Here is a 22,992-nt window from a genome sequence, read left to right on the forward strand (position 1 = left end):
ATGTCCATGTTCTCCAAAATAACCAAATAGGACCAAAAACCTGAGGTCAGGCTGAGCACAAAACAGACTCCTAGCTGTCTGACCTAATGGGACCTGAGAGGTCAGGTCCAAACACACACACACACACACACACACACACAAAAACAAAACAAAAGCAACAACAACAAAAACTGCACTTCCAAGGTACTAGGGAAAGCTAGAGGCTTACAAACCTTCCAGTCGCGCCTGGAGAAGAACTCAAGATTATCAGTGTCAGGGAACCATAAAAATGAAGATGTTTCCCACTAAGAAGGTTAGGGTTGCTCTGGAGACAGCAAAATACCAACATGCTGGGTCCTGCCAAATGAATTCAACTCAAGTCTTTTAAGCCAAAGAAAAGTAAAATTTATTAAACACTGATGTGAGAAATCCTAAAGTGTCCTTATCAACAATAATAAATCAGAAAAACATAAATTTAGAACTAAAGGCAACTCATAGTCCATCTACACCAACTTCTTCATTTTAGACATGAGGAAACTGAAGCAAACAGGTTTAAGTGACTTGCCCAGGGTCACACAGCTGCTGAGTGTCTGAGGCCAGATTTGAACTCATGAAGATGAGTCTTCCTGACTGCAGACCTGGGACTTCATCCACTGTGCCACATAGGCAGCAGTGTTATTAAATGTTAGAGGCAAATTTGAAAGTAAATTTGGATTTAAATATTGCTTCAAAATTAGCTATTCAACGTTTCTGTGCCTCAGTTTCCTCATTTGTGGAAAGGGGTGGTGGAACTGAATGGTCTGGACATCCCTTCTGACTCTACATGTGTGATCCGCTAAACAGCTTTGTAAATAAGTGATTTTCTAGTTATAAATTTTCCTTTACAAAAATGTTGTAATTAATAAGCAGATGAAAAGTGGGTTTTTCAGGAAAGTAAAAAGCAACACATTCCAAGTGAAAAAAAAAGTATATTTCAAGAGAGTCTGTGTCCTATGTCGGCACTCTTTGTGAGAGAATATCCATGGTTTATCACTGGCTTCCTTACCTTCTGGATAGATTACTATTGCCCTTTCTAAGTCTGTGGTTCCTAGGTCTGAAGACAATGCCCCAGAGGAGGTGGAAGCAAGATAGAAGGTGGCACAGCATCCCCTCCCCTGTCTTGCACCCTGTGACTCTCTTAAGAAACCTATGGCTTCCACAGCCTTCTTGGCTGCCATAGCAAAAGGCTTGCTACTATTAACTTTGCTGTCAACTTAATCCCCAGCTCTTTTTTCAAACAAATTCTCTCTAATAATACCTTGTCTATGTTATATTGGGGAAATTGAATTTTTGGACCCAAATGAAAACTGTAGGTTTACTAGAACTACATTAAATGTTTAAATTAAATCAAATTCATCCAACATATTTAACCAGCACACCCACACACACACACACACATATATATGTATGCGTGTACATATATACAAATATATGTACATGCATGCATTCATACATACACACATGTGTGTATTTGCAGATAGATACTTCTGAGCTGTGGCCTGGAATCAGCAGAAATGCAGCTGGACTGAGAACTGTTTAGAGACTTTATCATCCTATTCACTATTTCTAATACATTTGTCACTTTCAGGGAGGCAGGGTAATGTGGTGACAGAATGTACAGTCAGAGGATCTGGCCTTGAATTCCACCCTGCAAATGACCAGCTGTGTAAACTTGGCTGTTTCAAGCCCTGGACTGGGGGTCTGTGGTGATGAAAAACTTTGACTAATCACATTGGCATTTTATTCAGTTTATTCCAAATATATTAGAATTTTATTTCAATTCCATTGGAGATTTTATTCTAATGATTCCAATAAAAGTGAAATTTCTTTTCTTCCATGAAAGTTCACAGACCCACTGATATCTTCTACATACCCCTTGAGGTCACTAAATACTAGGTTTAGAAGCCCTCTGCATTAGTTCTCAAGCCCATTAGGAAGCCGTTTTTAATAGGGAGAAGTATGTTGACTTGCAGACAGCTGAGTGCCAGGGAAGACTCTGAAAGTACAAAGAGCTGTGGGACCTTGCCAGCTTCCTGGCCTCCCTGGACCTCAGCCTGGTACTCTCCCACACAACAGAATGAAATTCTGAGTCATTTCCTGCCTCACAGCTCTGGTCCTGTGTGAGTCGGACCCCACTGGGTGTGTCTGCTGTGTGTGGAGCCTTCCTAGGCCTCTCTGGCCAAGTTGTCTCTCTGGTTCCTAGGAGACAAACCCAGTCTCCTTTATGGGCAGAAGATTGTAGGGGTGGGGAGTGTTTGAACCCAGGAGGCAGGGCCTGGCAGAGGGCAGAGGTCTGGGGCACAGAGAGGAGGCTGGTTCTCCCTGGAGCTCTCATTGTCTGCCCTATAAAGCCAGCCTAGGCAGCAGCCCCAAGGGGACAAACACAGCTTGAGCTTTGCTCCTCACATTAACCCTGATGCTAGCAGCTCCACAGCTGCTACACAGGAAAAAGAAGAGGGAAGAGGAACTTGGTTTGTCTGGCCTTGCTGCCAGAGCTGGGGAAAGATGTGGTTCCCTCTGGGATCTGTGCTCCATTCTCTTTGGGGAAGTGCCCCCCTGCACACCCTGTTTCTCCTCTCTGCCATCCTCCTGATCCTGGCACAATATCTGCAGAAAAGGAGGAGTCATCTTAACTACCCCCCTGGCCCTCCTGGGTTGCCCATAGTGGGCAACTTCTTCCATATGGACTTGAAAAATCCCCAAATCATCATCCAAAAGGTAAGGAGTGAGATGGGAGGGTGAGAATCCCTTGGCTGTGAGGGGGCAGGGGCCATGTGCCCTGGGGAATGTGCAGCCACAAGCCTGGCATCTATCCCTGCTCTGGCCCTATTTGAGAAGCAGCTTCTTGCAGTGGAAAGAACGTCTGGTTTGGGGCTTAGAGGGCCTGGGTTCACATTCCCTTCTGACCTGTGGGACCTGGAGAGAAGCACACGGTCATCACTCGTGGGGTGTGTGTCATTGTTGACATTGTATGTGGTCAGGACTGGATGGCCACTGAGGTCCCTTCTGCCTCAATTTCTGTGATTCTGATCCAATGATATCATAACTGTAAAGCGCTTCACACAGTGAGTGACCCCCATTAAGCATTATAGAAATGTCAACTTTTATTATGATTATTACTATCATTATTATATCTAGAACGTGATAGGTGAGCTCCTTGAGAGAGCACACTTCCTGGCACCCAGTAAGCACTTGATAAATGTTCATTAATACAATGACTGACAGAATTTGCATGAGCAACTTCTGCAGTCACTTAATATACTAGAGTCAGAGGTACTAAACTTGGCCACTGAATTTTAGCTAAAAAAAACTGATCACTGAATCTCAATACACTTGGTTTTCCTTTTGGTTTTTAATTTTATTCTACACAATCAAAAACTTTCTTCTAAGAAGTGACCCAGAGGGTTCACCAGACTAACAAAGGAAAACCACACACACACACACACACACACACACACACACACACACACACTAAAGGTTAGGGACCCATGGACCCTGACTCCAATATTATGAGTTTGGCCAAGCCATGACAAGTCTCTGATCTTCACTTGCCTTGCTGGATGTTAATATAATGAGGCCAACATCCTGGCAGTGTTACTTTCAGTTAAGTTCAGCAAACACTAACAATGACTTTTTTTTGCCTACTATATCACTCTGCTGACTGAGTTTTGACAGTGACTTGATGGGTGTCAGTGGGGAAAAGACACAAGTCATCAAATCAACCTGCTATGTACTAGGTACTGTGTTAGGTGCTAGAGATTAAGAAAACAGAAATAAAGCTGCCCCTGCCCTCTGGGAGCTTATGTTCTACCTACTCCAATGAACTTGCAATGTTTCAAATGTTAACCTCTAGAACTTTCCCCCATATTAAATTCTGAGTTGTTCTTTGTCATATATTCCTAACCTAGTGTGCTGCCTTGAATGCAGGAGCCACTTCAGGGCCTGGCATATACTGTCTCTTCCCCTGAAGCTTTTGGAATTTCCAGTTCCCATCCAAGCTCAGCTTTAGGGGGCCCTCTCCTGCAGGAAGCCTTCCAGATCCCTCCTAGGTGCTGGTCTCCCCTCCATTTAATTAGAATTTCCTTTGTATGTGTTCTGCATTTACACATATATACACAGATCATTTTCTTCCATGTCAGTTCCTCAAAAGGAAGAACTGTTTGGTGTTTGGGACTGTCTGCTCAGCTCCTACCACAGGGCTTGGGATATAGCTGGAGGATTCAGTGTTTGCTGGGCTGAAATGGACTGAATTCAGTGGAATTGGATCAGAACGAATTGGGTGGACTTCACTGGAATTGATGTTTCACACATTACTAGAATGTCATCTAATGACAGTAGAAGCAAAAAATAGATCATGGAAGTTTGCAACTCAAACTAATTCTTTTTCAGTTAACCAAGAAATATGGAAATATTTTCTGCTTGCATTTGGGAAATCTTACCTTTATGATAGTTAGTGGATTACCACTGATCAAGGAGGTCCTGATCAACCAAGGCCATGTGTTTATTGATCGTGCCAAAGTTCCCATCCACTTCCATGTCATTAAAACATTCGGTGAGTTCTTTGAATTATGATACGTATTTTCATCTTCAGGATTCTTTGAAAGGTATCTTTTGGGGCGGCTAGGTGGCGCAGTGAGTAAGGCACTGGCGCTGGATTCAGGAGGACCAGAGTTCCGTTCTGGTCTCAGACACTTAACACCCACACATACACACACACACACACACACACACACACACACACACAACCTAGCCGTGTAACCTTGGGGAAGTTACTTAAGTCCAATTGCCTTCCCAAAAGAAAAAAAAAGATATCTTTGACTTCTGTTCTTCACCCTTCTGGAAGTTTTCCACCAGTTTCTAGAGGTCTTGTGGCTAGAAAAAACATGAAATAAAATAGACCTTTGAAGTTTTCTTACTTCTTGTTTGAACAAGGGGGAGAGGAATAGGATTGTGGAAGAGGGCAATGAGGATGGAGAAGGGGCTCAAATTCATCACATGGGACGATTAGTTAAAGGAGCTTGGAGTGCTTATCTTAAGGACAAGCAGAGTAAGTTGAAGGGTAAAGAGAGGCATGATGACTGTCTTCAAGTGTTTCAAGGCTCATTAATAGAAAAAGTACTAGTTTGTTCTTCTTGGCCACAGAACCAGGAGCAAAGAGGTGGGTTGCAGAGGGGTGTGATTTGGCTTAATGCTGGAAAACCTCCTCACCAGGGGAGCTGTCCAAAAGTGAACTGGTTTTACTTCAGAAGTGGTAGATTCCCTCTCATCAGAGGCCTTCAAACGAAAGCTCTTCAGTGCATTTTATTGGTGTTATTTTCTGGGTATAACTTGGCCTGGATGAGCTCTGAGATGCCTTCTGTCTCTGAAGCTCTATGGATTTATGATTCTGCCTTTTGGCCCTTTGACTCACATGATGGTGCAGGTTCCAGCAAAGCCACCTGTATCTGAAGGAATTCAATAAAGTTAAAGTGCCAGGTCAAAGTTTCTGTTTTGTTTTTATATTTTCCTAATGTGTTTCATTTTTAATTTATGGAATGATCAAACATCTCCAAAACACCGTACCATAAAAAAGATGATTTCAAATGAAACTGCAAATCTACTATGGACAAAATTTCCCCTTTTTTTTCTACCTTCTCCTCCATAGAGATAGTTACCATAAGGCACTGGTAGGCATACACGCATATATATGTATATGTATAAGCATAAGAATATATATAGGTATAAGTATAGGTATATGTGTAGGAATATGTATAGGTATATGTGTACATGTATGTATATGTATACTTATATGCATATATATGTTTATACATGTAATTATGCTATACATACTTCTAAAATTTAGTATTTTATTTTTCTCCAGTTACATGTAAAAACTATTTTTAATATTCATTTTTAAACCTTTGAATTCCAAATTCTCAAGAATGCAGAAAAGTCCTCTATCTCATCGACTATCTATTTTTCTCCGGAAGAATAATACTCAGTTTTTCTGGGTAGACGTTTCTTGATTGTAATCCTAGCTCCTTTGCCTTCTGGAATAGCATATTCCAAGTTGTCCAGGCTTTTAATGTAGAAATTGTTAATCTTGTATTAGCCTGACTGTGGTTCCACCATACATGAATTGTTTCTTCCTGACCGCTTGCAATATTTTCTCCTTGACCTGAATCTCTGGAATTGGCTATAATATTCCTGGCAGTTTTCCGTTTGGGGTCTCTTTCAAGATGTAATGAGTGAATTCTTTCCATTTCTATTTTACCTTCTCATTTTAGAATATAAGTTCAGTTTCCCTTGTTAATTCCTTGAAAGATTATGTCTAGACTCCTTTTAAATGTATTTTTTGAATTTTTCTTATTTTTTAGTGAACTTATTTATTTTTAGTTTTAAGCATTCAGGTCTACAAGCTTTGGAATTTTGAATTTTTCTCTGCCTCCCTCTCCTCCCCCCTCCCCAACATGGCATGCATTCTGAAATAGACTCTACAGTCGTATTCATATTAAACATCATTTAATGTTACTCATGTTGTAAAGAAGAATTAGAACCAATGGGATGAAGTACAAGAAAGAAAAAAAAAACAACAAAATGAGAGAGCGCACAAATGGTCTGCTTTGATCTGCATTCAGACTCCATTGTTCTTTCTCTGGATGTTGATAGCATTTTTCATCATGAGCCTTTTGGAGTTGTCTTAGAACCTTGCATTGCTGAGAAGCGCTAAGTCTGTTAGAGTTAGTCATCACACAATGTGACTGTAACTGTGTCCAGTGTTCTCTAGGCTCTGCTCACCTCACTTAACGTCATTTCATCTATGTCTTTCCAGGTTGTTCTGAAGTCTGTCTGTTCATCATTTCTTATAGCACAATAGTATTCCATTACATTCATATAATACAACTTGTTCAACCATTCCCCAGTGGATGGGCATTCCCTCATTTTCCAATACTTTGCCACAACAAAAAGAGCTGCTGTAAATATTTTTTTGCACGTTGTGTGTCCCTTTCCAATTTTTATGAACTTTTTGGGATACAGTCATGGAAATGGTATTGCTGAGTCAAAGAGTATGCCCCTTTTTATAGTCCTTTGGGCATAGTTCTAAACTGCTCTCCAAAATGGTTGGATCAATTCACAACTCCACCAACAATGGATTAGTGTTCCAAATTCTGGACATCTTCTCCAGCATTTATAATTTTCCTGTTTTGTCATGTTAGTCAATCTTATAGGTGTGATGTTGTACTTAAAAGTTGTAAATCAACCTGACCCTGGAGATTTGTTCACCAGCAGAGCAGGGACTTATGTTAACCAAGTGAGAAGTACAGGTTTGAGGTGAGACATATCACCATAGAGTATAATTGAAATTAAAAGAGATTGGAAAGATTCCTTGTTATATGGGATGGCTGTGTGGGAGGGAGAAGAAGATAGGATACAGGGGGAATGTAGATAATCTGATAACAAAATATACCAAGGAAATTCATCATTTAAAAGAGTGTTTAAAAGTTCTTTTAGGGCCATCTAGGTGGCACAGGGCCAGGAACACTGGCCCTGGAGTTAGGAGGACTTAAGTTCAAATCCAGCCTCAGACGCTTGACACTTTCTAGACATGTGACCTTGGGCAAGTCATTTAACCCCGATTACCCTGCCTTTGTCCCTCCAAAAAGCAAAAAAAAAAAAATTCTTTTAAAAATCTAGACATCAGGAGAACAGTCTAATTGCTGAGTCTTGGAATTAGAGCAAAATGAGATATTCACTCAGAGAATGTATGACCTTGGACAAAAGGAAGTTTCCTTAAAAACAACATGGGAAGGATATCCAATAAAGCATTGATCCCATTGAATGAGGCTTCTTTCCTCTCAATGCAGAGACATAGCCAGTCAGGAGAGGGTGTTGACTCATGCAGGGATATGAAGACCATCAAGAAAACTCAACATTACATCAAAGTTTTGAGTGTTATTATCTTGGAATGGTCAAGCATATAGGGAAGCTTCATTGTCTTTTTAAGGAAAAATTCGCCTCAGCTACATAGAAGGCACTTTCCAGTTTAATCAAAGTTGCTCCTATCATACCTCGCCCTTTGGTGACAAAATCCTAAAAATCTTTTAGCCAACCTTCTAGCACTTAAATGGCCTTAGTGCAGTGACCGGATGGCCAAGGGTATGAGAAACCTGGAATGGGCTAAATTAGAAGAGAAGAAAAAACTGAATGTGTATGTATACACACAGAGGTTGCAATGTAACAGTGCCCTAAGCATGTACTGTCCATGAGCAGTGGTAATGTCAGAAACATGCCACAGTGAAATTTCTGATGAAAAGTGGTAACAAGAAGTAGGAGTGGCACATGGTATAAATGGTCACACTTGCAGCCTGGGACCTTGACTAAATTGTGGGTCATAGCTGTCTTCAGTAAGGTGGTTGAGCTGTTACTGTCCTGTTGCATGCAGTCTGTCCCATGGCCTGAGGTTATGTGGGCAGTTTCCCCAGGTCCCTGCGCACTCAGTGTTAACTGGCTCCATAGTTGAGATCTCCTGCCTAGGAGCCACATCAGGGGAAGGAGGCAGCCAGGTGATACATTGCATAGAGAGCTGGGACAGGAAGACCTTAGTTCAGCTCTAGCCTCAGATACTTTGTGATTCTCGCTAAGTCACTAAACCTGTTTCCTCAACTGTAAAATGGGAATAATAACAGTGCTGCCTCCCAGGGCTGTTGTGAGGATCAAAGGAGATAGCATTTGTAAAATGCTTGCCATTGTGCCTAGCATACATTTGGTGCTTAATAAATGCTTATTCCCTTCCCTTCTTTTTTCTTTGTCCATTTAGAGGCTTCTGTGGAATGACTACTCTCTTTTTTCTGAGGTCTAGGTAGTTATACAGAAACAGTGTGACCTCTTCCCTGTCATAAAAAGCAACATATCTTGCATCCTTTGGTACTTTTCAAAAACTCTATGCCTTGGTCCCCAAGCTCTGCATAGCAAAAATCCATCCCTGGAAAAGAATATCCCAGGGTCCCCTTTCTACCCTTTCCCTCCCATTCTTGGGTAGAGAGAAGCAAGGTTGACTGTTTAATACTGTAATATCAGCAAGGTGGGCTGGCTTTATTAATTCCAGATGACATCAAACAAAGGGGGGACCATGAGCCTGCTGGTGGCACATGTAGCTCTCACAGGCCAAGGCCTCACTGCCTTGCCTGGACCAAGACACTGATGAAGTCAGCAAGGGCCACATGAGAAGCCACAGGACATTCAAAGTGGATATGGCCATCCAGATTAAGACTTGGGCTCCTCCCCATCCGTAACTGTCTTCTCCGAAGTAGAAACATATTCAGCAGTCAATTATCTCTGACTGAGAAAATCAGAAGCTCATACTTATTGTACCCCAAGGTTCATGGCCTGCTTATCGACCCTGCAGACCTCTGAGCCTTGACATTTCCCTCTGTTTTGTCTTTTCTAGGTCTTTGAATGTGCAATGTAGTTGAAGTTTTAGTGGTATTTCTCCAATAAGTATGTAAGTTCCTTGGGAGCTGGAACTGCCTAGTCCTTACTATTGCTATATCCAACACAGATTTTGGCACACAGTAAGGTTTTTTTAAGTGCCAATTCAGTTCAATTCCACTTCTCATAGAGAGAAAAGCTAAACCAGTAAAATTATTCATCTTTGGAAATATTGATATGTTATTTTATCATCATCATTATTTTATTATTTATTGTTATTATTATTATTAAGGTTTAATTGCCTCTAATGGCCAAGCATGGAAACAGCAAAGACGATTTGCCTTAATGACCCTAAGGAACTTTGGTTTGGGAAAGAAGACCCTGGAAGACCGGATCCGGGAGGAGGCCAGGTATCTCACTGAGGCTATCAGGGAAGAAAAAGGTGAGCACTGGTCAGGCAGAGATATTTTCAATTACATATCCTTTCAGATTATCCCTTTTCCTTTTGGAAAAATGATCAAATGCAGAGAATCTGTAACTGTGGGTGGCAGGAGCTGGGAAAGAGAGGTCATCTCTGGACTAGAGACAGGCAAAATGTCACAGCCCCCATAGCCCTCAAAAGGTTTTCAAAGACCCAGCTTGTTCTGAAGGAAGAAATGAGACAGTAAACAAAGAAGGGAACCCTTGATGATCCATTCTCATGAATGCCATTATAATTGTGTTCTGCTATCAAAAGATAGATCCTTCATTCCTCCTGCCTTAAAGTGTCACCTGTATGACACTGCCTTGGCTTTCCATTCCAGGAAGTCCCTGCACACACACACATACACACACAAATGTACAGATACCCTTGCCTCTATTCTCTCCTACTGCCCTTCTCTAGTTCTTTTTTCTTCTTAATAGTCCTTTCTTTCTACTTACTGAATAATCTCTTTCCTTTCTCAGGGTCTGCCCTCTCATTCTTCTTTTTCTTCACACATACAAATCTATACATACATAAATGTATACATATCATCTTCATTTTTAAAAAATTTCAATTACTTTTTCAATTAATCATTTATTTTCTTTATTTCTTCTTCCTCCTCTCACTAGAAGAACCAAAACTCTAATTACAAATATAGAGTCAAGCAAAAGAAATTCTTACAGTGTCCATGCCCAGAAACATAGATTTTATTGTATAACCTAAGTCCATATAAGGAGGTGGGTGGCAGGTGGCATCATTGGTCCTCTGGAATTGTGGTTGGTATTGCATTGATCAATGTTCTTAAGTCTGTCCAACTTATCTTTATTTTCACAGTGTTGTTATTATAAACATCCACTCTTCTACACTTTCTCCTATTTTTATGCTTCTTCTTTTTCCTTCTCCAAACATCCCATCCTTTTCCACTTCTCCTTTGTCCTCCCCTTCTTCTGTTTTCTCTTATTATTATAGATTTAAGGTAAGAATGGACCTTGGAGCTCATAAATCCTATCCTCCCTCACATTCTGCAGATGAGAAAACTGAAGAGTGGAACAGTTAAGTGACTTTAGCAAGGTCAGTCAGTCAGTGATTATTAATCAAAAGCCTATGATATTACAGGCACTGTGCTAAATCCTGGGAATGTAAAGAAAGGAAAAAGAGAGTCCCTGTCCTCAAGTAACTCCTAATCTAAGTGGGGAGACAACATTCCAACAACTATGTACAAACACTGTATAAACAGGAGAAACTGGAAATAATCAATAGTGGGAAGACAGCACAGCTAAGGTCACCAGGTTAGTCTGAGGTTGGATTTAGTAAATGTCTGAGGGAAGCCAGGGCTTCCTGGATTCAGGCCCAGTACGTCATGCAGTGCTTTATCCTTCCTCCCTTCTTTATTCATCTTCTCATATCTTTTCTTTTAATTCCAGGATCTCCAGATGTAACTTCAGCTCTACTGCTCATATGCATGAAGTAGCTTACAGGTGTAAATAGTCATGTGTATTGGTATATGCACACATATTTCTTTATGCATGTGTGCCCATGCCCATTACACAGATGGGCACATCTTTGTGAACATATTGACATGATATGTCAGATACAGATTAATAGATAAAGGTTATAAGGGCCCTCAGAGGTCATCTAGTCCAACCCCTTCATTTTCCTGATGTATACATACAGCAAAGACAGATAAAAGAACTTGCTCAAAGTCTTGTAAGTCAGCTATGCTGAAAAAAATATGCCAATTAAATTATAATTCTTCACTGACATATTAGAAAATGTGCATTTTCTTTTCTTTTTCTCACATCTATTTAAACAGTAGCTGGTTATAGAAAATAATAAAAAGAAGATTGTGCTGGTGAGGGGAGGAGAGAGTTGAGAAAAAATGTTTAGGAGACAAAGAAAGTTCTGCTGGGATTATTTAAAAACATGGGTGAAATGAAGAGTGATCTGCCCCCTTTCACTTCTGGTTCACAGAACAGCCCTTTGACCCCCGATTTCAGATCAACAATGCTGTTTCCAATATCATCTGCTCCATAACTTTCGGGTATCGCTTTGACTACCATGATGTTCAGTTTCGGGACCTGCTGAAGACTTTGGATGTTATCTTGCACCTTGAAACCAGGTGGGAATGTCAGGTAAGAGGCCATCCCTTCCTAGGCAGGGAGGGCTCAGCCTCACTTTAGCCATGAACTTCCTCCATGGGAAAAGAAACTAGCATGTCTGTGAGAGGTTGTCAGGGGCTGAGTCTGCTTGTGCATGAATTTCTCTAAACAGTAAAAGGGACTCAAAAGGGGAGAGGAAAGAAGCAAGATTTTTATCAAAAGTGACATGAAAGAACATGAATGGAGTACCCATTGCTTTTCAGAGCACTGTGATCTCCAAATAATGAGACACAAATTTCTATACAGTTTTCAGTTTTTATAATATCTTTACCAAGATTATCAATTTACAAGAATTTAGTACAGCCAGAGGGTGAGATCACCTAGAGTGCAAACAATTTAGTATGGACCTACTGTGTTTCAAATTGTATGTTATGTATAGCACTTCTGCAACTGTGGGGCTCAACACCATATGGGGTTGTGTATCTGAATGTGGGGGTTGCTAAAATATTGGTAAGTTAAAAGTTTCTGAACATGCAATGACCAAAAATTAATTCAAAATTAAATTGTAATGAATCCAAGGTGTTTCTTGTAGTGGTTGCCCATGTTGCATGATGCAATTTCACTGCAGCTTTGATTCTGAGCACACAGCATGTGCACTTTGCACTGTGCATGCCATCATGCCTGGTAACACCAAGAAACACCACAGAAGCATCTCGGCACATGTTCAAAACTATTGTATTATAGGAATGCAGTGTTTTTAATGTAAATACAAAATCATTAAATGAATTTTGGCTCCAGAGTAGTACAGAATTTCCAGCAATTTTTGAAATAGCCCTAAACATACTTCCTCCATTTTGTATTATGTATTTATGTAAAATGGCATTTTCAGTGTTGATGATTATGATCAAAATATTGATCAATTCAGAAAAGTGTTGAAAGTGCTCTAAATCCTATAGTATCAAATATTCTGCCAAGATTTATTTCTTTAGGGAAAAATAAAGAAGCACATTCATCTCATTAGTATTCAAATTTGCTTTCATCTTTAATACATGGCAAAATTATATTACATCAAAGAATTGTTTTAAATTTCTTCATGATTTATTATCAGTAAATATTTGATTTGTATACCTATTTTATATACCTATATACCCTGGGTTGCATAAAAGTTTCTCAGGTGAAAATGGATCATGAGTAGAAAAAGTTTAGGAAACCCTGTGCTAGAATATGGGGATAGAATGACAAAAATGAAACAGCAGCTGAACTTGAATAGTTTACATTCTGTTGGAGGGGACACCATGCCCTCAGATGAATGTATATGCAAATAAATAAAGGGAAAAGTTTTGGTTGGAGTCGCATTAGAAGCCAGGAGGACCAAGAAAGGTTTCATGGAGAAACTGTCTCTTGAACAGAGTTTGATGGAAACCATGAATTTTATCTTCACCTCTTCATGGAAGAAAGAAAGGAGAGGAGAGGAGAAGGAGAAAGAAGCAGAAGAAGCAGAAGCAGAATGAGAAGGAGGAGAAGAAGAAGAAGAAGAAGAAGAAGAAGAAGAAGAAGAAGAAGAAGAAGAAGAAGAAGAAGAAGAAGAAGAAGAACAAGAAGAACAAGAAGAACAAGAACAAGAACAAGAACAAGAACAAGAACAAAACAAGAAGAACAAGAACAAGAATGAGAAGAACAAGAATGAGAAGAACAAGAAGAAGAGGAGGAGGAGGAGGAAGAGGAAGAAGGATGCTGCCTAGATTGGTGACATCTTGGAAGAGTTATTTAGGTGCATCAGAATGGGGCCAAGTGGCTGGTATGTGAGATAAGAGATGACTGTATGCCAGCCTGGGTGTCAGGAAAGCAAGAGTATGGAAGGATAGACAGCAGTCACAAGGAGTGATTAGACATGGAATTGTTGTAAATTCCATGACATAAAAAATAGTCAAGAACACTTGCCTGACTTAAGAGACAGGGCAATATAACAGGAAATTACACTCATCCCTCCTCCCCCTGCCCCCTTTTATATTATTCAGCTATTCAATGTCTTTCCTTGGATAATGAAATTCCTGCCAGGAACTCACCAGAAGCTCTTTGGAGAATGGAAGAAGCTAGAGACGTTTATAGAAGGTATTGTCAAACAACATAAGGAAAATTTGAACCCAGAGGAGACCCTGGACTACATTGATGCTTACCTGAAGGAGCTGTCCAAGGTAATAACAGAAAAATAGGCTTTATGTGTTTAAAACTAAAAAAGGGCAATTGGGGTCAAATGGGTTAAAATATTTCAAACTTTATATCTACCTCATAATGTAAATCTCTTTTCTCAATGATAACCCTGGTAGGTAAAGAGTGTAAGTAATGGAGCTTGCTAGTGGAGAGCCCACAGTTTATATTCAGACCTAGAATTGACCACAGTGCTCATTGAGTTCCAACCCCTGAATTTATATGGGGGGGTGGGTTTGGGGACTGAGCCATAGAGAGGTTGATTGACTTGCTTCCATCACACGGCTATTAGGAATCAGTCTGGATGTAAACTTAGCTCTTTCTGTCTCCTAGTTCAATGTCCTTTTCATTAGAACCTATTCTGAGTGAGATTAAGTCTTGGCTCTGGTATTTCATTCTTTTCAATTCCTCCTTCTTCACCTCACTTTTCTCATTCACAACATTAAGATATGCCATCTATCCCCTATCCTGTCCAGAATTATTATGTGTATATTCTTTGCAAATCTCAAACACCATAAAAATAAGTTAAATTATCAGCATTATATGTGCAATTAAAATATAACCACCTTAGAGAATTTGTACAACAGACAAACATGTGGGCAGCATTGCAACTGTTAGTCCCGAGCACTACAAACTCAGATTATAAAGGTTCTTTAGAAATATTTCACAAAATGAATAAAAATGTATTATAACATACATAGTATAAGTCAATATATAGCCCCCAGGGATTCATACATATGGTTTAGTGGTCCCATTTCTTTTGAGTTTGACCCCATTTTAGTTCCTTTCCAACTTCAATATTTTGTAATTATGTCCTGTATAGTTCAAGAATTATGGAACTCTATTTTAATTCCTCATCCTGAACTCATCAACTGAGTTTACCTGGGTACAAACCATTTCTCTAAGTCTCAGTTTATTCATTTGAAAAATGGATACAATATTATTGGTACTGCCTGCTTCATAGGATTGTGGGGAAATTCAATTATGATCTCAGACACTAGCCATGTGACGCAGGGAAAATGACTAAACCTCTGTTTGCCTCAGTTTCCTCAACTGTGAAATGGAAATAATAACATCTATTTCACAGGGTTATTGTGAGGATCAAATGAAAACAGATTTGTGAAACCCATTGCACTATGTTAGGCACATGGTGGAAGCTATACAAAAAGATTAGCTATTATTATTCTCTATTTTACAACTGACTTTGTTCTTGCCTGAAGAAATGTCAGCAGCTACTAACAGATAGATAGGTCTTTAGGAGGGAGAAAGTAAAAGTAATGAGCATGATAATGAGGGCAAGGAAGAAAAAGAGAAAGGAGAGGAGGTGGAGTTGGAGATAAAGTGAAGGAAGACAAAAAAGAAGAAATAAGAGAAGGAGGAGGAGAAAGAATTCAATACAAACAAAAAAAGTTGCAAATTCAATAGAAGCTTCTCTAGATCTAGCACACTAGGCTCCTTTACCAAGTACCTATTTTGGTGAGATGATAGAAAAAACCTTTGGCCTCATAATGACCTTCCAAAAAGTTAACCCCCACGTCCATTCTTGTGTGTGTGTGTGTGTGTGTGTGTGTGTGTGGCACTGGAGGGGGTGGTTTGAAGGTGATCATGCACACAGGGCTTACCAGTAGCATGATGTAGCAGAGTAGTATATTTAGGTCAGGGTCTAGGATTTGTGTGCTGTTCTGTCATTTTTTTATTCTATGATTCTAGACAAGTCTCCAATGGTCTCTGAGTTTTAGTTTTCTTACCTGTAAAAGACAAATCCTATCTACCTGCATGGATTTGATGAGAAAAGTACTTATAGTAAACCTGTAAACCCAACAGATATAGGAGTTCTCAGAGGTAGAACCAAGATCATGGACAAAAGACAGGAAGTTGCCTAAGATATCTCATTTCCTTGGAAATAACTTTTTTAAAAAACATATGTTTATTTATTTATTTTTACCTCTCAACATTCCTTTCCACAAGATTTTGTTTCAACTTTTTCTCCCCATCTTTACCCTATCACCACCCCAAAACAGCAAGCCCACTGAAAATCTCTTTCCCCAATCTGTTCTCCCCTATATTCTCCCCCATCACCCCCCCACTTTCTATCAGGGTAATATGGACCTCTATACCTCAGTGCCTGTACATCTTGTTCCCAATTTGCATGTAAAAAACACATTTTTTTAACATTTGTTTTTCCAATTTTGAGTTCCATATTTTTTCCCTTCCTTCCTCCTCATGTACCCCCACTGGGAAGACAAACAATTCAATATAGGTTGTACACGTGCAGTTACCCAAATCATTTCCATAGTTGTCATATTGTAAATGACCAACTCTATTTCCCTCCATCCAATCCCATCCCCCATTTATTCCACTTTATCCTTTGACCTTATTGCTTTTCAAAAATGTTTGCTTCTAACTACCCTCTCCCCCAATCTGCCCTCCCTTCTATCATCCCCCCTCCTATCCACTAATCCCCTATTTTGCTGTAGGGTGAGATACCTAATTGAGTGTGTATGTTATTCCCTACTTAAGACATATTCAATGAGAATAAGTTTTTACTTAAAAGAATTTTTTTTACCTTCCTTTACTGCCCCTCGTTTGTAACAGTTTTCTCTTACTTCTTTTATGAGATAATTTACCCTAATCTATATCTCCCTTTCTCTTTCTCTCATTATATTCCTCTCTCACCTCTTAATTTTATTTTTATAGACAATCATCCCTCCCTATTCAATTGATCCTGTGCACTCTATGTATACATGCATATACATATTCACACACTCAAATATATACACAAATATATATACCCTCCTATATATCCATATATGTATGTATACATATATATATGTACGTATACATATATATGTATGTATACATATATATATATACATATATTCCCTTCAACTATACTTATACTGAGAACAACTTTATGAGTTATAATTATAATTTTTCGGGGTGGCCAGGTAGCACAGAGAGTAAGAGCACCGGCTCCAGTATCAGGATGACCTGGAGATCGAAGCCCGGGCTCAGACACTTAGCACCCACCCAGAAACACCTCACCATGTAACCTTGAGCAAGTTACTTAACCCCAATTGCTTAAAAAAAATAATAATTATAATTTTTCCATGTAGGTATGTAAATAGTTCAGCTTTAATAAGTTCCATATGATTCCTTTTTCTTGTTTACCTTCTCATGCTTCTATTGCTTCTTCTATTAGACAGTCAAATTTTCTCTTCAGCTCTGGTTTGTTCATCAAGAATGCTTGAAAATCCTCTATATTATTGAATGACCATATTTCCCCCTGTAACATTATATTCAGTTTTGCTGGGTAGGTGATTCTTGGTTTTAGTCCTAGCTCCTTTGACCTCTGGAATATCATATTACAAGTCCTTCTATCTCAACACAGAAGCTGCTAGGTATTCTGTTATCCTGATTTTGTTTCTACAATACTCAAATTGTTTCTTCTTGACTGCTTGTAGTATTTTCTCCTTGACCTGGGAACTCTGGAATTTGGCTATTATATTCCTAGGAATTTTATTTTGTGGATCTTTTTCAAGAGGCAATAGGTGAATTCTTTCAATTTCTATTTTTCCCTCTGGTTCTAGAATATCAGGGCAATTTTGATTGATAATTTCTTGCAAGAAGTTGTCTGGGTTCTTTTTTTGATCATGGCTTTCAGGTAATCCAATAATTTTAAAAATGTCTCTCCTGGATCTATTTTCCATGTGAGTGGTTTTTCCAATGAGATATTTCACATTGCCTTCTATTTTTTCATTTGTTTGGATATGTTTTATAGTATCTTGATTTCTCATAAAGTCATTAGCTTCCAATTGCTCAAATCTTATTTTGAAGGAGTTATTGTCGTCAGTGAGTTTTTGAAAATCCTTTTCCATTTTGAAAATTCTACTTTTTAAGACATTCTGCTTCTCACTGGCTTTTTGAGGCTATTTTGCCATTTGAGTTAGTCTATTTGGTCTTCCCAGTTTCCCTGAAAATAACTTTAAAATAAGCAAAAAGATGAATTCTGGAGTAACAGAATACACAAAAGGAAAGGTTCCAACAACTTTCATGGTCAAAATCCCTTAGAAGGACTATAGGACAACCTTGTCTCACTTGGGTAAAACATGAGCCCAGACCAGTGTAGGTAGTCTAAGGGCAAGTCAGTAGAAGATGATAATCTCAGCACAAATCAGCATGCTAATGGCACAGAAAATCAGCTGAAAAGCCTGGAACCAGGAGGGAACAGATGATCTTCCAACCCCTAAAGCCTAGTACAAAAAGTACTAATAGATCAAAGTATTCCAGAGCAACAGCTGACTTTCCCAGAACAAACCTCAACAGCAAGCCAGCACCGAAGCCTCTGGCCTCCAGCACAAGAAGCTTGAGACAGCTCCCCTGTGCCCCAGGAATAGATCTCAACTTTAAATAGTGACAAAATTATCAAAAATTTTATAAAAGTCTGACCATAGAAGACTACAATGGCAGCAAAGATCAAAATACAAACTCAGATGAGGACAGCAATGTCAAGATGGTGATGTGTGAAGGCTCAGAGGGAAAGATGAATTGGTCTCAAGTCTAAAAAGTCCTCCTGGATGTGCTCACAATGTATTTTAAAAATTGAAGGAGAGAGATGGAAGAAACATTATTAAAAGAAATGAGAGCTATACAAGAGAATCATGAAAAAAGAGTCAACAGCTTACAAAAAGAAAGCACAAAAATTAACTGAAGAAAACAACTTCTTAAAAAGTAAAATTGTCTGAATGAAAAAGGAGGCACAAAAAGTTAACTGAAGAAAATCATTCCTTAAAAATTAGAATTGGGAAAGTGTAACATAATGATTCTATGATATATCAAGACTGTCAAACAAAATCAAAAGGATGAAAAATAGAAGAAAATGCAAAACACTTAACTGGAAAAAAACAGTTAACCTGGAAAATAGATTGAGGAGGAACAAGCCATTCTGGGAAGATGGTGGAGTAGGTCAAGAATTTTCAGGCTCTAATGATTTCCTCCACAAACAGATAGAAAATCACCATGAAATGAATGCAGAGGAGCAAAAATAAATGGGTAAAAGAGTTGTCTTTCTAGGATATCTTAAGAGGACTTCAGAGAAGACTCCAGGGGCTGAAGTTTTGTGTGAGGGAAGTGTAAAGACCTCTAGGTCAACTCGTCTGAATCAATAAACTGTAGACCCTCAGAGAAGCAGACTAGACCTCAAGAAATTTCACCTCAATTTTCATATAATTCTTGGTCTGAAGAAATTTTACCTCAGGAACTTTTACCTCATAAATTTCCATCTAAAGAATGGCTAAGTCTAAGTGAGAGAATATTGAAGATCTCCTGTTTTTTTTTTCCATAAGTCAGGCCCAGCAGTGATAGGAAGATATGATCAATCCCTGACTGTGATTGTGGGCTGAGCACATGAGAGGTTTTATATCCCTGAGTGCATACATGATTAAAGTAGAGAAAAAGGAGGTCAATGAATTGGGAATGCAATTGTAAAACCTAGAAAAAGAACCAATTCAAAATACCCAATTAAATACTAAATTAGAAATATTGAAAACCAATGGATAGATTAATAAAATTGAAATTAAGAAAACTTGAATTAATAAATAAAACTAAGAGCTGGTTTTATGAAAAAAACAACATAATTGATAGACCTTAGTCAATATGATAAAAAAGAAAGAAGAAAACCAAATTATGAGTATCAAAAATAAAAAGGGTGAATCTACCTCCAATGAAGAGGAAATCAAAATAATAATTCGGAATTATTTTTCCCAATTGTATGCACATAAATTTGACAATCTTAGGGAAATGGATGAACATTTACAAAAATACAAGTTGCCCAGATTAACTGAAGAGGAAGTAAATTATTTAGATAACCCCATCTCAGAAAAAGAAATTGAACAAGCCATCAGTCAACTCCCTAGGAAAAAATCTCCAGGGCCAGATGGATTTACTAGTGAATTCAATCAAACATTTACAGAAAAATTGATTCCAATACTCTACAAACTATTTGGGAAAATTAGTGAAGAAAGAGTCCTACCAAATTCTTTTTATGAAACAAATATGGTACTGATACCTAAATCAGCAAAAGATAAAACAGAGAAAGAAAATTATAGATCAATCTCCCTCATGAACATAGATGCAAAAATTCTAAATAAAATACTGGCAAAAAGACTACAGCAACTTATCTCAAGAATAATACATTTTGATCAGGTAGGATTTATTCCAGGAATGCAAGGATGGTTTAATATTAGGAAAACCATCAGTATAATTGATCATATCAACAATAAAACTAGCAGAAACTACATGATCATCTCAATAGATGCAGAAAAGGCTTTTGACAAAATACAACATCCATTCCTATTAAAAATATTAGAAAGTATAGGAATAAATGGAGCCTTCCTTAAAATAATAGGTAGCATCTATTTAAAGCCATCAGCAAGTATTATATGGAATGGGGAGAAGCTAGAAGCATTTCCCATAAGATCAGGGGTGAAACAAGGGTGTCTACTAACACCCCTCTTATTCAATCTGGTCCTAGAAATGTTAGCAGTAGCGATTAGAGAAGAAAAAGAAATCAAAGGAATCAAATTAGGCAAAGAAGAGACCAAGCTATCACTCTTTGCAGATGATATGATGATATACTTAGAGAATCAAGTTTAAAAAAACTACTTGAGACAATAAATAGATTTGGCAAAGTTGCAGGATATAAAATAAACCCACATAAATCCTCGGCATTCCTATATATTTCCAATGAAATTCAATAGCAAGAGGTAGAAAGAGAATGCCCATATAAAGTTCCTGTAGACATTATAAAATATTTGGGAATCTACCTGCCTCAACAAACCCAGGACCTATATGACCACAACTACAAAACATTTTTCACACAAATAAAGTCAAATCTAACTAATTGGAAAAATATCAATTTCTCTTGGCTGGGTCTAGCTAATATAATAAAAATGACAATTTTACTCGAATTAAATTATATATTTAGTGCCATACCAATGAATATACCAAAAAAACTACTTTATAGAGCTCGAAAAAATAGTAACAAAATTCATTTGGAAGAATAAGTGGTCCAGAATATCAAGGGAATTAATGAAAAGAAATGCTAGGGAAAGTCAACTAGCTATACCAGATATCAATCTGTATTATAAGGCAGCAGTCATCAAAACTACTTGGTACTGTTTGAGTAATAAAGGAGTGGATCAATGGAATAGATTAGGCACACGATATTCAGAAGTCAATGACTATAGTAATCTATTGTTTGATAAACCCCAAGACCCTGGTTTTTGGGATAACAACTCACTATTTGACAAAAACCGCTGGGAAAACTGGAATATAGTATGCCAGAAACTGGGCATGGGCCATTATCTAACACCATATACCAAAATCAAGTCTAAATGGGTGGATGAATTAAGTATAAAGGTTGATACTGTAAGCTGTCATGTAAAACAAGGAATAGTTTACCTGTCAGATTTGTGGAGAGGGAAAGACTTTATGACTAAACATGAATCATAAAATGTAAAATGGATAATTTAGACTACATGAAATTGAAAAGCTTCTGTACAAACAAAGCCAATGTAACCAAGATTAAGAGGGAGGTGGGAAATCGGGAAAGAATCTTTACAAACTATGTCTCTGACAAAGGACTCATTTCTAAAATATACAGAGAACTGAGTCAAATTTATAAGAATACAAGTCATTCCCCAATTGATAAATGGTCAAAGGACATAAATAGGCAATTTTCAGAGGAAGAAATTAAAGATATCTATAAGCACATGAAGAAATGCTCTAAATCACTATTGATTAGAGAAATGCAAATCAAAACAACTCTGAGGTACCACATCTCACCAGTCAGATTGGCTAAGATGACAAAACAGGAAAATGACAAATACTGGAAAGGATGTGGGCAAATTGGAACACTAATGCATTGCTGGTGAAGTTTTGAATCCAGCAATTTGATCCAGCCTTTCTGGAGAGCAATCTGGAATTATGTCCAAAGGGCTATAAATACTTTCATATCCTTTGACCCAGCAATACCAATCTTAGGGTTATATCACAAAGAGATCATAGAAGTGGGAGGAAGACCCATATGTACAAAAATGTTTATAGCAGCTCTTTTTGTGGTGGCAAAGAATTGGAAATTAAGGGGGTGCCTATCAATTGGGGAATAGCTGAACAAGTTGTGGTATATGCATGTTATGGAATACTACTGTGCTATAAGAAACAGGGAGCAGATGGTCTTCATATTTACCTGGAGAGGCTTATACAAACTGATGCTGAGTGAGAAGAGTAGAACCAGGAGAAATTTGTACACAATTACAGACACAACGTATGCGTGATGACCAACTTTGATAGACTGGACTATTCTCAGCAATGCAGTGATATAAGTCAATCCCAAAAGACTCATGATGGAGAGAAATATGTGCATCCAGAGAAAGAACTAGAAAGAACTGAATTTATATCCAGGTGGAAGCAAAATACCTGATCTTTTTCCTTCTCTTGTTTGGTTTTATGTCTTCTTTACCATTTTTCATTCCATCTGATACGATCCATCTTTATAACCTGACTAATGTATAATGTGAAAGTATTTACAGATCCTGTACTTGACTATATGCCATCATGGGGCGGGGGAGGGGGAAAGGGAGGGGGACAAAATGTGAAACTCAATGTGGAATTGTGGAATTGAATCCTGTAAACTAAAAGGAAACAAAGAAATTAATTTAAAAAAAAAAGAAAAAAATGCAAATTAAAACAACTCTGAGGTACCACATCCCACCTATCTGATTGGCTAACATGATC

At 38.3% G+C, this 22,992-nt stretch overlaps 1 protein-coding gene across 1 annotated transcript in view; it reads left to right on the plus strand.

The window, feature by feature from the left end:
• The first annotated feature begins 2,176 nt into the window (after positions 1–2,176).
• The window catches only part of LOC138164925 (cytochrome P450 2J2-like), a 38,648-nt gene continuing 17,832 nt past the window's right edge, over positions 2,177–22,992 (plus strand). Inside the window, exons 1-5 of the mRNA XM_069092896.1 lie at positions 2,177–2,736; positions 4,408–4,570; positions 9,719–9,868; positions 11,861–12,021; positions 14,007–14,183. Of these exons, the coding sequence (XP_068948997.1) occupies positions 2,524–2,736; positions 4,408–4,570; positions 9,719–9,868; positions 11,861–12,021; positions 14,007–14,183 (864 nt within the window). The 5' untranslated portion in view covers positions 2,177–2,523. The remainder of the gene's footprint in view (positions 2,737–4,407; positions 4,571–9,718; positions 9,869–11,860; positions 12,022–14,006; positions 14,184–22,992) is intronic.

The sequence above is a fragment of the Petaurus breviceps genome, unplaced genomic scaffold (genome assembly GCF_028583685.1).
Source record: "Petaurus breviceps papuanus isolate PSGF00001 unplaced genomic scaffold, PetGlider_PUasm1.0 207, whole genome shotgun sequence".
Taxonomy (NCBI): domain Eukaryota; kingdom Metazoa; phylum Chordata; class Mammalia; order Diprotodontia; family Petauridae; genus Petaurus; species Petaurus breviceps.